Source organism: Gymnogyps californianus, chromosome 4 (assembly GCF_018139145.2).
Source record: "Gymnogyps californianus isolate 813 chromosome 4, ASM1813914v2, whole genome shotgun sequence".
Taxonomy (NCBI): Eukaryota; Metazoa; Chordata; class Aves; order Accipitriformes; family Cathartidae; genus Gymnogyps; species Gymnogyps californianus.
Window position 1 is genome coordinate 83,394,527 of NC_059474.1, and position 17,004 is coordinate 83,411,530.

Consider the following 17,004-nt stretch of genomic DNA (forward strand, 5'->3'; position numbering starts at 1 on the left):
TGGTACTTTCTTTTGTGGCCGAAGGGGGTTTTGTTGTCTTTTGTTTAGATAGGTGTTGACATGCAAGGCAGATATCCTAAGACATTCTGATTTCTTGGTATTCATCCGTTCAGTTTTTATACTCTCCTGAATTTGAACGTGCCCTTAAAAAACTCTATGAAGTGTTTGCTGCTACTGTGCTTGGAGGATCTTGCGGGATCGTAAGTGGAAGCAGAAGTGGACGTGAAGAAGTTCTGAAGGCTTTGTCTCTTTCTGTACTGAGTTTGTCCCTATTCCGTTTAGGAATATAAGGAAAAGGTATTGGTTTTTGATCGTTACCCACATATGCCTGCTTCTGGCCGTTGGTAAGAAAACAGGTTACCGGCTCGGTCTCCGGTTGTATTAAGATAGAAAGCTTCCACGGTGACTGTCCAGCAGTGAGCAGCAAATGTGCGCTTAGCCTCTAAGCAGTATGAAAGGAGCTTATTTAATATAGCTAGATTTTTTTCTTTGTTGTTTTATCATTTTTGTATTTGCTTGTCAAAAGTGTATTCGCAGATGAACCCTTGGAGAGCGTGCAGGGTCTTATTTTGTGGGTGAAATACAGCAGCACAAGTTCTGGGCAGCGCCACAGGAGGACTTGTATGGCGGAGGCGTAGAATTAGGAGTCTTTTCTGTACAGAGAAGCAGATAAGAGGTGGAGAGAAAAGGGGAGGGGAAAGAAGGCAACTACTAAAACCCGTCCCCAAACGGATGAATGAACGGGTGACACACATAAATGACTGCTGTGATGGTCTGACTTACTGTAGCTCGGTCTCTGGATAATCCTCGTATGTCAGATTTCTGTAAGGCCAACATGTGACACAAAGCTCGCCTCCCAGCAGACAAGTGTGCTTTGCTGGTATTAAGAGGCTGCCTGAAGGCTGCTCTCCCACTGTGCATTCGAACGCGTGTGTATGTCCGTGTGTAGTATGCGTGCTCGCTTGTGTAGGTGGTTCTGCAGCCGAGGTCTTTTAGAAGAACTTTAAAGGGAAACTGGAATTCCACAAACTCTTGGCTATTGCATAGACAGTCCCAAACTTGCCTGTGTGTCTGTACGTCCTTTTTCGAAAAAGGAAAAAGGAGGAGGGGAAAAAAAAAAAGAAACAGGAAAAAAACCCCAAAGACTTCTAGCCGGGATTACCTTTCTCACGCCTGTCACCACTGATGTCCTCCCAAGGTTAGAATTCGAGCTACGTGAGGCCAGCTTAAACCAAACGCCATTTGAAAGGAGCTCTATGAAGGAACAGCAGGCACTGGAAGGAGAACAGGAGTGCCCACAGGAACATGAACAACAGCTTGCAAGTTAACCTGCCCAGGACCTGGGCTGGTTCAAATAGCTCGCTCCAGGAGAAGTCTGAGCATTCCTTTTTTCTTTTCTATTACTATAGGATGGAGGACGAGGCAGTACTGGATAGAGGGGCTTCCTTCCTTAAACATGTATGTGATGAAGAAGAAGTGGAAGGTAAGAGAACTCGGACTGCTGGGGAGAAAGGGTGCCTTCGCAATTTGTGTTTGTATGTAAGGTGGGCACAGTCGGATAGCAGAGAAAAAGGGTGCCTTTGTTTTGCTGAGTAATTAATCCTAAAATTGACTGAAACACCGTTAAGCTTGATTGGGGTGAAACGGACTTTTTAAAGAAATCCTCTTCTCCAATTCAGTTGTTAAATGCTGCTGGCACACGTTCCCACTTCCCGCAAAACCGCGTTTGCCGTGTCTCGCATAGCGGCTGTGAAATATCGGAGCTATTTGTTTTTCTTTCCTCTACGAAGACAGTTTTGGCAACGCGTGCGGATCACCGCCGCACTTGGGAGTGCTGGAATACGGTGGCAGGTGGCGCAGATGGAGAAGTGAACCGGAAAAACCAGCAGAATTTGTACCGGGTGTCGGGGGCGGACGTAAGGCAGCAAGTTGACGTTTGCCTGGGTTATCCTTTTAGCTTAGGAGGCCTAAAGAGAAGGTTTTTCCCTTGAAGAGGAACTTTTTAACAGAGCAAACAGTTTCCTCCTTTTTTAGGAGAAGAGTAGACTCCTTTGAAAGTGTTTTTGTTTTCTCTCTAACAAAAAACGTTGTGAAATCCCAAAGGTAAACGGAATTTACAGGAGTTTAGTTGAAGGTTGTTTGTGGAAGATTATTAAGCTGATAGGAATGAATTATTTGCAGCAAATTCTCTTTTTCTTGTTTTATGAGGATGAGTTGACCATGTGCTTGATAAACTAGCGGAGGAGAAGGAGGGAAGGACAACAGGGTACGTACTCTACCTAGAAGGGAAAGGAGGCCAGCATCTCACCTCACGGTGCTACCCTTCCCCTCCTGACTTAGGTGTATAATTTCATTCTAATTTCTTTATTTGCCAACAAATGCCCGTGGCTTTTCGCTTAAAAATGTTTAGAAGGGCGTAGTGTTCCAGCCATGTCATTGTCACCGGTAACGGATGGTAAAGGATCAAGCAGTATGAAAGAAAATAATCTCCAAAAAGATGAATTAGAACGCTTCCAGCAAATCAAACCAGTCATTTCCATGAAAAAGCCTGTGTTTTCTTCCTCTCTTGTATGAAGTAATCTGTGCTCAGTAGGTATAAATCATCATGTTAGGTTTAATTAGGCCATTTGCTGTCTGCAGGGTCGGAATGACAGGGGTTTTGTATTAGCCTTTTGCTTGTAGAATAATTGACGCTTTGGCACAGCAGAAAGATTTGAGAGGGGAGAGAGGGAGAACATTTCATCTATTTTACTGTGTTAAATGTTGCCACATGCTGTTGCGGTGTGTATTGCCCACGTGTGACGCTCCAGGAATATAATACAAATCGTTTGTGAAGAGCAGTGCGGGAGTGTCCTTCTAACTGTCTGCAGGTGCTGCGAAAAAGGTTGTGGTTACAGCTTGAAGGAATATTTGTAGATGTGGCGTGTCCGTCTCCGTGTTTCAATGTAGATATTCTCATTTGATGTAGTTGGGCTAACAGACCAGTTGCGGTTCATCTTGCTGGGGTAAGGAGAAGCGGAGGTGAAACAAATATTTCTGATTGCACACGACAGGTCTCTGAGAGCTGTAGCTGCTTGTCCGAGCCTCCGGAGAGACTCGGAGCTGTGTCACCGGCTAATTCCCTTGTTCGTGCTAAAGGCAGCGCCTTGATTCTCACCGGGCTTCTGCGCATGACCTAGCTAAATCACAAAAGGAGCTGCCGTCTGTGGCGGGGCCAGTGCCGACGCTGTGGTGTCTGTCAGTGTCACCGTGCACGTGTGGCGCGCGTATGATGCGGTCGGTGAGTTGCTGCTCGGCCGCTCCGCTCTTCTGGAGCGGGACAGCCTTGAATTCCGAGCGTACCCGGCAAATTTGGGGCATTACCGCAGCGCAAGTAATCGTTAAAGGCTTTGGTACTTTGAAGAGATCTTATTTGCCTTAGAGGGAAAGATTTCCAACCTCAGTGATTCTATGATTCTGTGCATGTCCTCGGCTACATCTAACTCTCTACACAGATGTGCGCCCCGTATATAAGTACACTTAATGTATGTGTGTATCTAATAGGCACACATGCACCCCGTGTACAGTCATAGTCTGCACGTAGAGAATGAATTGTAGACTCACAGAATGGTTTGGGTTTGAAGGGACCTTTTAAGATCATCTAGTTCCAACCCTCCTGCCATGGGCAGGGACACCTTCCACTAGATCGAGTTGCCCAAAGCCCCGTCCAACCTGGCCTTGACCATTTTCAGGGAGGGGGCATCCCCAGCTTCTCTGGGCAACTGTTCCAGTGCCTCACCGCCCTCACAGTAAAGAATTTCTTCCTTACATCCAACCTAAATCTACCCTCTTTTAGTTTAAGATCCAACAGAAGGGCCAAAACATCAGGTTGAAGACCTTCGGCTGACACTTGCTGCAGATGCTTTTAAGTCTCTCTGCTAGATTTCTGCACTGCAAGTGGAGTGGTTTCAAGGAGGAGAGTGTTTTTCTAGAGACCTGAAAGTGTTAGCTCTGAAGCGCTCTCCGTTACTTCAGCCACTTTCATGGTATGGTTATAACTTGCTTTTCGAAAAGGCTTAGAGTAGTTGCATCCTCTGTAGAAGAAGGTAACAGCGAGTGGAATTGTTACCTCCAGGTGTATGTTATTTTTCTGATACTTTTGATTTTTAGCCTACTTTCAGGAGGAAGCAACATACATATCATCAAGTTGTTCACCTCTCTTGCCTCTTCTTTCCATTCCTCTCCCAATAACTTTTTGCACCTAGCAGTCAATATTGATCCAATTTCTCAGGAAGGCTTTTTAAAGCTACTCATAATTTCACTAAACTTGTAGGAAAAAAAAGGCTGAGCAGAGAGGAGAGACGGTTTTCTTTTCACTCTGCTAGGGAGAGGGGAATTGTAACCTTTATCAGAAGTGTAGTGTTAGGGCAGCGGGACTTGGGGATTCAATATTTGTATTGAACGTTGAGACGTTTTCGGCTTGGGGCAATTGTCAGTCATGCCCTTGCCGAGTAAATGTAATGTTAATAGAATCCACACGTACCTGACAAAAGTCTGGCCCTTTGGCCTGGCTCCAGAGATTGTTTAAGGCTTCTCTAAGATGGCACCTCAGTCTGGTCCTACGCTGGAATGTGTTGCTATTTTATGAGCGATATCAGCTGTTGACATTCGAAAATTATTCCATTCCTGCTCACCCCCTACTGACTTTATCAGTGAGAGGGCTCAACTGATTAATTCAGTACCTGTTAGTTACGAAGAAGCTGCTTTGCTGGCCATCGCTGCTACTGCACATAAGCGCCCAGAAATGGGACTTGGCGAGGCAAGGGATCCTGGGTCCGGCTCAGAGCGTGGAAGGGAGAGCAAGTGCGAAAATGTGTAGGCTTTCTTGGGGGAAATCAGGAAGAGGCACTGCCCTGAGCCGAACCTCCTGTGCGAGAAAACCATTCCCATTCATTTAGAGCACTGCACGTTCCTTTCCTTGAAGGTAATGACATATTGCTGTAATGCCACTGTTAGGAGCGCTGGTATGTGTGACATAAACAGATTACTTAATAACCAATTTTGCAAGAGGGGAAAAGTAAAGCTCCACCTTATCCTTTGAGATAAGGTATTCTTGGCTCTTTCAGCGTAACTTCCCCCCGGGCTTGCTGCCGCCCTGACTTCACGGCGGGGCGGAGGGTGCTTGATTTCAAGTCTGACGACTCTGTTGCTGGAAGGCCGGCGGAGCGCTCCGGCTGCGTGTGTTAGGGGCAGGTGTTTGGTCCTGCGTTCCAAATGATTTGCAAAGTAAAGGTCTGGAGAATATCTCTTAGATACGGCTGTTGTAGGAGCGCATTCAGGAAAAATTGCTGTTGCAGTGGAAACTTTTTCATGGATCCTGTTATCATTATGGGATTTACTATATAGAGAGCCTAAACAGGGACTTTGTAACAACTTTCAGCGACTCCTTTTTCCATTTTAGCCGACTGCTCCCCACACTTTCCTCCTCCCTGCTTTCTATTCTCGACCCTGTTGTGTCATTGCGCTTTGCTGGTAGAAAGCCTTCTGATGCCATAAGCCTAAGATTATTACCTGATGGTTGGATCAATGAGGAGAGGGGTTGAAAGGGTGAAGATAACTGTGAAAATCTTTACCTTTATTAACAGCAGGCAGAAGGTAGGAGAAATGAGCTGTATTTACCCATTCACTTTGTTTTCTTTTTCTTCTCTCACCCCCGCCCTCAGTTTTTGATCACTGACTGTAGGCAGACCTTCTCCATTTTCAGAAATAACCAGACCTGTTTCATATGAGTTAGTTTTTAATGGCTTCTGAAATAAATATGATTAAAAAATTAATCAGATAAAATCTCAGCACGGAATGTACTTCATTAATCTTCTTTGGTACCTTTAATTTCTATGCAGAGATAGAGTAGGCTGTGTTTTGCTTTGGTAAAACTGAGTCGGGCTTTGCTCGTGGAAAAGCAAAACGATGAGGCCTCGGGCACTGCCTTTTTGCTCTCTTTCTGTACAGCAGCTGGCACAACTCGGGAATGGCAGGCACGGATTGGGACCGAAACGCTGCCCCACACAGCTAGTAAAAACAAAATGGGTGGTTTGGATCTTCTCAGCTGTGAAGTATGGGGATGAAAGATTTCAAATGAGCTTCTCTCCGGCTTTAATTCTCCATGACCCTTTGCAGGATGCTGAAATGTGCTGTTAGCTGGTTTGTCACGAATGAAAAGGTCTAGTGTTAAGACTTCACTGCAGACTTTGGATAATATGGTAAATCCCCACGGAAAAGTTGCGAGCGGTTTTTGTGTGTGTGGATTAATTAAGTCAGTAGTACAAATGCTGTGAGGTCTGTGGAATATGAATCCCTCAGGAAGTGGTTTGTTCAGAAATTTTTGTCATTAAGATAATATCACTTTTCAGTCACTCGTTAGCTTGATACTAGTAAATCTATGAGTGTGCTTACTATTGGCAATTCCCGGCAGGTGTCTGTGTTCCCCGTCATTGCATGGGATAACATTCTGGTCGTTGCAGATGTCTTTCATCTGTTGTCAGGAATCAGCATTAGCTTTAAAGTTGCTGGGGTTGTGTGAGAAGGTGTTGATGCCCGCCTACTCTAGGCTCTGTGAGAAAAACTGCAGTCCAAGTTCAGATGATGATAAACTGACTTTACATAAGGTAGTGATAAGTTGTGCACGCAGGAGATTTCTCCTGTGCACGCAGGAGAAATCGAGAAATGTTGTAAGAACAGCTGAGTCAATATATGATGTGGTTTGCCCGTTGCGAAGGAAAGGCCGTGTTTTCTTTTCAGCGATAAGTTTTGCACTGACACATGCTAGGAGCGTAAGGTACGTGGCAGTAAAGGAAGGTGTTTCCATACCATTCTGACAGAGACTGGCTTTTTTCCGTCCCTGATGGGTTTAGAAACAATCATCAGCTCTCCGGCCTGGCGGTGAAACTCCTGAGGGCCCTGTGAATGGGAAAGGTGGCCCTCACATGGCACCTTACAGCCTTTGATGGGAGCAACTTCTTTGAGTGGCTGTTTCCAGTTACTGGGGCCATCCTGAAGCTGCTGGTCCCTACCGAGAGAGAGCAGGCGCTTGGACAGTGGACAGTAGTCCAGTCCAGCCTCCGTTCTCTCAGCGTGCTTGGGATAACAACTCTACAAACATCGCTTTTTAAGCCCTCTCTTCTTTTGTGCTTCAGTTTCTGTAGGTGCTGCCCAGCGTCAGTGTGCACGCAGGCTGGTGGTGTAGCTGTGCACCATCTGGTTACGTGATGGTTTGGTCCTCTCCTGGGTCACTTCAGTTGGGACTCAAGTCTAGGCTTCTTTGACTGTCTTCTCCCACCCGTTGTATATACCTTCCTCTGCCCAACAGCTCTTTTTTAAGGAATAATAATACTGGATATGACAGTTCAGGATGGAGACTGAAGAACCGATACAGCCTTTGCTCACTCTTCAGATGTGAGCCCCAGATGTGCTGATTACCCTTCCTGAATTTTTCTGGGACGTTTGAAATTAAAAGGTAACACAAAATGTATTGGGGAGGCCCAGTCGCAGTTGTACAATGTGTAATGCCAGTGTTTGCTCTGTTTGGCTGTATTTAGCAAACTCTGTCGTGGTTTTTGCCTGTTCACTGAATTGACGGATTTTTTGAGAGACGTACTCCATGCCGTAAATCAAGGCATAGAGAAGTAATGAAGGTAAACGACAGAACCCACTTGGCAAACAGGGTAAGATATTGAGGCAGAAAGTGGAAGATGCCTGACCCCATGTCAGGCTTGGGTTCCTTCAAGCTTGGCCACGTCAAACAGTTGCAGCCTTCGTGTAGCTAGGGAACACAGGAGTGTCCTTCCCTCTCTCATCTGTGCGCCCAGAACTAGTGGAGCTGGGCTTAATCTGGGAACCGATGCTAGGGCTGTTCCTATAACTTGCTAGGGGACGTGCAGTCTGTACGCTAGTTCAGCCATCGTCTCGGCCTTCGTGAAGGCCTGTCCCTTCCTTTCCTTTGGGTGATATTCCTAGTCTGGTTGCGCAACGCTGGGAGAACTTCCTTAGCAGTAAAAAGAGGCTGAGAAAAGGACGTAGCCAGCTCGGGCGCTTCCTTGAAGGAAGCGTTGTGCTGCTGGCGAGGCCTCAGGAGGCCTTCGTGTGAACGGGGCTCCCGCTGGTGAGCACCATGTTGTTTGCATTCCTTCACGGTGCCCTGCTGGCAGCAGCTCGGCCTTCCAGTAACCCCGGCTCCGGCCGCAGTCTGCCTTTCATAAAACACACCGCGGCCTCTGTATGTTTAATTATAACTGAGGCCTTGGAATCAAGGTTCGCTTGCAGCGGGGGCTGTTTTTTCTCTCTCTCGTGATGCGGTACGGCAGAGTCGGGCAGTTATGAGGACTTGCTACGAGCTGCCTGGCGCTTTGCAAACCCAAGGAAACAGGATGGTGGTTTAGGTAGATCTCTGCCTGGCACCTTGTGGTTGTCTGTCTTGTTTTTGTCGCTAACCTGTGCCCAGCCTTTGCCGTTTGTTCTTCAGGCTTCGGACGATGTGCTCCATGCAGTCATTGGCGGTGATTTAGGAGCTCAGGCTCTGAAAAGACCATGGCGTTTGCTTCACAGTTTGGAGTGCAGATATTCAGCGGCGTGCCTTCCTTGTCGCTTGTGCGCAAGTGGTAAAGCAGCGGCCAACCTCTGGTACCCAGAAAGCGGTTTGAGGTTCTTTCTCTGAAATGGAGGCAGCGCTTGGGTGCCTTAATCGGTATACCACAGCTCTTACTTAGATTGGAGGGTGGTCTAAAAACCTACCTGCATCTGTGAACTTGATAGTGCCAAGTACAGCTTGGTATTCATTTAGTCAGCCTTGGTAATTAATGAGATGGAAATATGGAAAGCGAGGCCGAGATTTTCAGCCAAGGTGGGCTATTTTGAGTAGGTGGTTTGGGCATTTCGCAAGGGGACATAATTTTAAAGGAACTGTGGTCAGTGCTTGAGGCAGATGCCAGAAAATCCAAAAGTACCATGCTTCTGAACAGCTTGGCCTAAAACTTAACCAGTCCAGCACGGCTCCCCTCCTCTGCCCTGTTCCCCAGAGCCATGCGTTTTTAAAGTCTTCCCTTTCTTTCTGTGGAATCCGAGCAGTACTGGCCAGATTAGATCAGATGACAGCAGGACAGGTTCGGTGGCTTCTGTAACCCCTCACGGCTCCAGAGAAGAAAGAAAGCAGCTTACGGGGTTGTGGGTAAGAGTCTCGCAATGGCTTATATAAAGCTCAGTGAGAATACCCCAAACACACGTTTATTGTTCTGTCTAAACAATGTCTACTCATTAATTCATTGCCAACTTCCTTATATTTTCCTGTCATGGAGCAGGACCTTATAGCTATCATCAACGTGTGTCTTCTGGGCTTCATATTCTGATCCTTTCCTAGCAACTTCGAAGCATAGTTTTTGGTGACTGACTTGGTCTGCTCCTTCTAAACAAACAGGGTTTGTAGGATCTTCAAGAAGATGAAGACCTCATTTCATTTTTTTTTTTTTTTTCCATTTTCTTTTCCTGTTTAGATACTCTTGACTTGACTTTATGTGAGCTCTCTCTTTTAGAGCCATCCTGTTCTTGAGGGCACAGTGCTAGCTCACCTTTTAAACATGCTTCGCTGGAGCGGTCTCTGAATCTTGTTAGGAATCTGGCAGTTCAAGTCTGGGTCACTGATGGGTAGCGAGCGAGCATACGTTTGAAATTGAGAAGCGCAAGCTTTAGACAGATGGCTAGGAAGACTTTCCTTCTGGCTAACTATAGTGTTGTTACGTGGGAACCTTTTAAAGACTGCAGAGGTCACTTTACGTAAAGATTAAACTGACCTTTTGAAGATATTGAAGTTCTAGAAGCCTGATGTTATAAAAGAAGAAAAAAAAAAATCTCCGCTTCACATGCTGTCTTCCCCTACACAGCTCAGTTCCCTGCCCCTTGTACTGATTTTAGTAAAGGACTGCATATTAAGATGTGAAGTGCAGTAACGCAAATACATAAAATGATCTTTGGACAAGTTCCCTGCTTGATTAAGTCAGTGCATCTTCATTGCTGATGCTGGGTCCTCTCTTGAATGCTTTCATCTTAGCCATGAATTTGCGGTTCTTCTGTCAGAGCTGGCAGAGTTGGAGAGCGCCCTGTTGTTTCTAGTCTTGTCCTTGCCCTTCCTATTTCATCTGTCAGTTGCGTAGCAGCTTGGATTTTGTCTCTCTTGGAGCCTCTGTTTTCTTTTTTGCCCTTTACTGCATCTCTCTCATTGCAGGCTGTTCTCCTGATGGCATTTATTAGGTTGTGAACCCCCTCCTCAACCTTACAGTTGTCCTTTTACAAGTATTTGGTCCCATCACCTGACGGATTCACACTGACCCTTTTCTTTGGCCAACTGCCACGTACCGTGGAAGAATTCGTTTATGGCATACTGTTATTGTTTTAAAGGCCCTTATGCCTGAGGGCCTTCCTGATCTCAGGTTTTTTTCAGCTACCTGGTTACAGTCTTTTCCATACAGACGTGATTTCTTCTGCTTCTCCCAGCCAGTCTCTTATCCAGCATCCTTTGTCCAACTCTAGGCATCCCCCGGCTATTGCTGGTCCTGTGGCAGTCTGCGCTCAGTCCCTTAAAAGACCTTGGGTTCCCTTCATGGGAGCCTCTTGCAGAGAGGTAATTTTGTGCCCAGGCATCACCGCTGTGAGACATACGTGCATGTTTCTGCACTATTAAAATCGTTACTGTGACACAAAGAGCCGAGCCTGTTCAAGTTGTGCAGGCTGCCCTCTCTTTGGAGGGAAACACATCTTATCTGTGGTTCTGCTGCTTGATGGGGCTTTTTTGCTGCGGGGAACAGGAGGGCTTTGCATCTGGTTTATCTCCAACTGGTACGTTAGCTTGTTTAGATTTCACCCAGATTTCAGCAAACAAAAGTGCTCAAGGAATCCTTCTGCTGTTCACCTGATGGATAAATTTTTACTCGCGTGGAAAATCAGTCGCTTGAATATCAGGATATTCTGAAAACCCTGTGGGGAACCAAGTGGTGAGCCTGGGACTACGCCTGGTCAGCCCGTCTAGAGGATGGGTTATGGGTTTGTTCTGTTTTCTTTTGAGTTTCAGCATCTGTGTTCATATGCATGGATGGGAAGAGTACTTAGCTCTTACACAGTGCTAGGGGAAATCATCGTGTTCCTTGTTTCTAATGCATGAACCAGCCATGTTCACTGACAGGTCTCATGAATTTCCATGTCTGTTCTCCTACCCAGAATTTACATCTTCCTCATGCATCGTTGAAAATATTCCCGTTTGCCCGTTGTTTTTGTGGCCTGTGCTTTCATCTGTGTGGGCAACTGATGCTCTTGCAGATCACTCCTGGGAAGTTTTTAGGTGAAGCGCGATGACTGTGCGGGAGGGACGAGAGTCATTGCTGTTCCGCTGGTGCGAGCAGTTCTCCGAAGCGGGGTGTCGCGCCGGCTGTGCGTCCCATCCCGCGTGCGCCCGGGGCGACAGCCGTCTCCTGGAAGGTGGAGTTGGTCGGGGTGGAGGGCCCGCGCCTGCTCCTCTGCTAGCACCGGTCCCGGGAGGCGTTCGGCACCTGTAACCCCTTTAAAACCAGGTAGAGTTAAGGGCGCTCGGCGCGTGACGGCGTGGCCTTTTGTTCTTATTTCTTGAGCTGATTTGAAACTAAGCAGGGCTTAGTTTGGGACTTGCTTAGGGCTACTTTTAATATCTCCCCTTTAAAATGGATCATCCCTGTGATTTATTTGTCCTTCTGGGCTATCAGCTTGTTTATGTCACTTATTTCCTTTGATTCTGACACAAAACGAGAAGTACCCTTCTGCCGCCACCCCCGGCTTTGAAAAGCAGCCGCTAAAAGCTGCGCGAGCCTGGCTGTAATCCCGGCGGCGTGGTGGCTGGTGCCACATCTCGCTGTGTGCTCGGCGGTAACGCCGACACCACCTTCTCGGCCGCAAAGGTGTGCCGTGCCGTGCCCTCTTCTGCTGACGAAGCGCGTGGCGGGCTGCATCCCCTGCGAGTCTCGTGTGACTTCGGAGCTGCGGTCGGTGCAGATTCCTAAATGTTAGCCAGCGCTACGGAGAGCAAGTTTTCATAAAGTTAGCAGCTCGTTAGTGGTAGGAGTGAAAGCAATACGCTCCCGGGATGTGTCAGAAGCCACATCAATAAGTAAAGCTTCCCCGCCCTGGGGTTATGCTGTGTTTTAATTCCATCCAGCTATGAGACTGATAGCTAGGCTATGGAAATGGGTAGAGAAAGGGCGCACCTTGACCTGCCTGTGTCTTATTATAGGTCAGCCATGCCCCAAAGTCAAATGGTTGGGGCATCCTGAGCAAAGCCCTTCGTTGGGGCGGCCTGAAATATCTGTCCCAGTCTTCTCTGAGAGCCTGGGTACACACGGCTGCCCCGTGCAGGAGGTGCGAGTGGCCGGAGCTTGTGGAGAAGAGGTTGGCTGTGTAGACATGTCAATAGTAACCACATGAGCCTGTCCAAGCCTGCTCGGGTTTAATGTGACTCTCCCGGTTCTTTGGAAAGGAGCCTTGGAAGTAAAAACAAGGGGCAGGTGAAAACTGCTAATACTCGTCTCATTTTCATTGCTGTATAAATTTTTAATGTTAGGTTTTGATCTTGTTTCCTTCTGAGGTGCCACTCTGAGATTCTTTATGGGCTAGTCTGACCAGGCTCTAAGTCCCAACAACCTCGGTCATGTGGAAGGGATTCCTTCTTAGATACTGTGCACCAGGCAGACTTTATCCTTTGATCCTGTAACTTTCGGCTCCTTTCTCCAAATGACCAGGTTTTGTTTCTGCTAAGCAAAAGCCATTCCACTGTCACCATTTCCTTAAAAGAGTTAGTGCTTAAAAATGGAGAGGATCATAAATAAAGCGATCTCTTTCTGCTTGTTCGTTTGGCTGTAGATACCTGGAATGAAAAAAGAATTTCAGTCTTGCGCTGTGTCAGGCTTAAAGTCTGCGCTTGGGTCATGCACTAGGACTGCAGAAAGCTGTAGACTTGGCTCGGTGTCCAGATGAATGCAGAGACCTCAGGCACAGAAGGTATCACCACGCTTAGCTCATCTAATCATGTCTGCTGATTTACCTTTTTTTTCTTTTTTTTGTTTTTAAATTCCTCATGCTAAGGCTATGATTTCAGTTTGGATTACTACCATGGCCACTGATCATCTATTACACGTGTGTGTTGAAATACGCAATACAGAAGGCTTTGTGGAAAGAGTGTTGTTGCAGGATGAAGCTCCCCAGCATCAGCTAAATTCATCACCTCATCTTCCTGAGAAACCTGAGCTCTACAGCTCTCCGTAGGTGCATCACACATCAGGTCTGTTCTGTGTGACGCTTCTGGGAGGAACTGGTTTCTTAGCAAGGACATGGGAGGAAGTGATAATGCTCTTTAAGGCAAATGTGATTCCAGAACTAGTTTGGGAAACAACACTTGAACTGTGGATTTCTCTCTATATAGATGTTTTTTGTCGTTTGCTGCCTGTATTGTAGCATGAATAGTTCCACATGTTTTGAACAATATGGATGGCTTGTGCTTCACAGGCCTTGGGACGTCCAGTTTGGGGCTGACATGGCTGCATAGAGAGCGAGTAATTCCCCTGCTCCCAGCATGCTGCTCATGCAGGCAGATCCCAAGGTCTCTTCATCACGTACGTTTAACCAGACGCTCAGCTGACGACGCCAGGCTTGTCCTGCTTCTTTCACAGCTCCCCTCGCTTAGCAGCGGACAGGGCAGCCGCTCGGGGCGTGCATTGCAGCACACCTTGCCCTCGGTCTCTAAACAACTGCCATCCTTTCTTCCTTGGACAGAAAAGGATCCTCGCTGACAGACGGTTCAGGTATAGCGCTATAGGAACCTGGCGTCTTGGATGCAGGTCTTGGCTTTTCCTACTGAGAAACCCTTGTGAAGCTTTCTGCCGACCTCAGCGGCTGATGGGGAGCGAGCACCTGAAAGGAGACGGGGATTGTGTAGGTGGTAGGTGATCAGGCTGTGCTAACACACAAATTCAGCTACGTAAACACACCCAAGGAACTAATGGGTAGCTGAGACTTTACCAGCTCAGACAACTTCAAGGCTGCAGATTTCTTACTGTTTTTAGTTTTTCAGTATGTTTTTTTCCCCCCCTACGTTTACGTTTCTGTAACTCCCCGCATTTCCTTCGATGGCGTAACTCAGAAAAGAAGCAGCACGGCGTCGCGCTGAGGCGGTGCGCTTGGGGGCCTGACTCGGTGAGGCAGGGCGTCTGGAGCTGCTGGCTTTTGCGCACGCTGGCGGAGCGCGGCTGGGGTCAGCGCGCCGGCTCGTGCGGCGTAAGATTCAGACGGTTTCGGTCCCAGGACGTCAGCCAGACCATGCTTGGCCAGGATGGAGACAAGAGATGGACAGATATTCTTGCAGGCAAGGAGGGAATGCTGCGTTTTTACAGAACTTAAATATGGTGATACGTGAGTGGGTTTTCACCAGTAAAACTGACTCAGGGACTCTCCTGTGCCCAAACTCTAAATCTGGACTCTGAATCTTGAGCTGCTGTTCTTTAATAGCTCTTAATAAAGCAAAAAGATGTGGTTTCAACCAAAATTTTTCCGGGGGAAAAATACCTCTCTGATGATGACTACTTCTTGCTCCGTTAATAATCAGATGAAACGATTTTGCTCTGAGTCTGGTGCACAGTAAAGTTTCTCCTCGGGCACGAGAAGCTAACTTCAAAAGTTTTAGCTGCAGCAGGTGTAAGTTCAAGGAAGCCACGACCCGCCACGGTCCTTTAGAACAGGAAAGGTGCCGCTTTGACCTGCAGGTCTTGCCGTGCATCTGTCCTGGTTGGTGCTTACTTGCTGGCTGGGGTTAAACCACGACAGCATCTTACCTACGGGATTTTAGTCTTGTGAAATAACGTGCCTCTGGTCAACCCGAACGGCTCTCAAAATTAATGAGGTGCACGCAGAGGCTCATCGTTTTTCGGGCGATGGGAGCAGCTCCCAGAAAAGGCTGTGAAACGCAGCAGGGGCCGCAAGAGGAGGAGACTGGCAATTGCCCCGGGACGGGTGTAGAAGAGAAGGTTAGGGCTGAGCGGGACCTGGAGTACCGGGAGAAGCTGAGCGCTCGGCTCTGTGCTTCCCATCCTCCACCGAGCCGTAGGGTAATAGCGCGGTGCATGTGTGTCACGTTAAATTTATCAGGCATTACCAGTTGTAGTCAATGGTTCTCATGGGAAAGGCTCTGTTACCCCGGTGAGTAGGAAATGTCTCAGAAGCCCAGGGCATTGAGAGTATGTGTCAATTGTTTCCTTCCAGGCGCTTTGGGAAGGGAGCCTAGAAGTTTATCTCAGCATTTGCGACAATATAAACAGATGCCAAGCACTTCAAGTACGCAGAAAAGGAAAAAGTCTTGCTTGGCCTGCCTGAACAGACTGGGAGGTGGGGGGCGGGCGGGGGAAGACAAAAAGCAACATTAAGTAAGTCTCTCCTTTGCAGAGTAGGGAAAAGCAGCTAAGTAATGCAGATGTTTGCCTGCCTATATGCAACTGAGTTTGATATTACCAAAATCTGTACTGTGCACACGTGGTCAAAAGATTAAAGAGATTGTCCAGTTCTGTTGGCAGCATATTAAAGTATTAAGACTACAGGCTTACTATGATGTGTTTCTATTATCAAGCTGACCACAGAATTAAAGTGATTCAAAGGAGGACGTTGTTTTCACACAGATACCGGAATCGCCCCATCCTTTTGCACCTGGCTTTTGGATGCGATCTTGGCTGTAAGAATCCCTTGGGAACGGCTACCGCTGCCCTCTCTGTCCTGGGGCCACCCCTACCCTACAGCTCCTGCTTGTGCTCGGATAGGATTTCCCCTTCTCTGTCCCTGTGCGGCGTTTATGCCATCTGCCAGGTTAAAGCTGATGTTTCTAGTCGCTGGAATAGCTTTCCTGGTTTCCTTTGACACGCTAGAGCTAAATCCTCTCTTCAGGTGTTGATCTGTAAGGTCTCGCTGCAGACGTCTCCAGCTTTGGCGTCGCGGCTCTGCCCATTCCCTCGGTGGTGCAAGCCCGGTTCTCAGAGACGGCGGTGCTGGTGCGCTGGGCTGGAGGCAGCAGATGCAGGTCCCTTGTCTTCTGTCGCTGTTGTGCTGCCTGATTTTGGACCTTGCTCGACCCCAGGTTTCTGTTTCTATTTTTTTTTTTTCCTCTCCTGCTCCCTGAGATGGCAAGTTATTGGTGTCTGGTACTGCACCCGACAGTCGTACAGCTCTTGGCGCCCAGCAGCAGCAGGAGATGCGCGTGTGGTGGTGAACTTCTAATATCGCAGCCTAGATAATACTGGCTAAAAAGTTAACTGTAACTTCACTCGGAGAGATTTTCACTAACCCTTTATATCTTGATATCACGGACACTATATATCTTTATATCTGTTTTATTTATTTAGTGTGGTCTTCTGCATAGTTACCACCAGTACAGAACCTTGAGCTTGCTGTAGCACTCTAGCCACCGTGGATGATGTGATCCGTATCAGGGCCATCCCGGGCGCTGTCGCACCGTCACGTCTGTGAGCGAGAAGGGAATTTCTTTATAAGCCTCTGCTTTCTATTACAATTTCCACATAACCAATTACTTTGGAGCCAAAATGTATCACACTTAGTGCCAGTCGGGGGATGAACATATTTTTTTCAAGTGATCATACTGACGAACAATTTTTTTTTTTCCTTTTCATTTTGTTGGTCTTTGAGAATTAAGAATGCAGTATTTAAGAAGCCTTTTTCAGATGCTTTTTTTTTTCATGCTTAAGTAACTCCACAACAGCATGCATTCTAATTTGTCCTCTGTGTGTGCTTTTCAAAGGAGCTGCTGCTGGAGATCTGTGTACCTCAGTAGTCTTGCCGGGCTATAGAGCACATATGTAGATGGGTATGAGACAGCGTAATATGCATAGGGCATGAGCTGTTGTCATAAGCTTCTGGCCCCATCCTTGCATATAGCTCATCATTCCGTTATTTGCAAAGTCCTTG

The 17,004-nt window shown here is 47.3% G+C and overlaps 1 protein-coding gene across 1 annotated transcript in view; it reads left to right on the forward strand.

Annotated features, from left to right (window-relative positions):
• Positions 1–17,004, forward strand: part of SLC4A4 (solute carrier family 4 member 4) — a 190,909-nt gene that overhangs the window by 25,554 nt on the left and 148,351 nt on the right. The window contains exon 2 of the mRNA XM_050896615.1: positions 1,410–1,483. Within this exon, the coding sequence (XP_050752572.1) occupies positions 1,411–1,483 (73 nt within the window). The 5' untranslated portion in view covers position 1,410. The remainder of the gene's footprint in view (positions 1–1,409; positions 1,484–17,004) is intronic.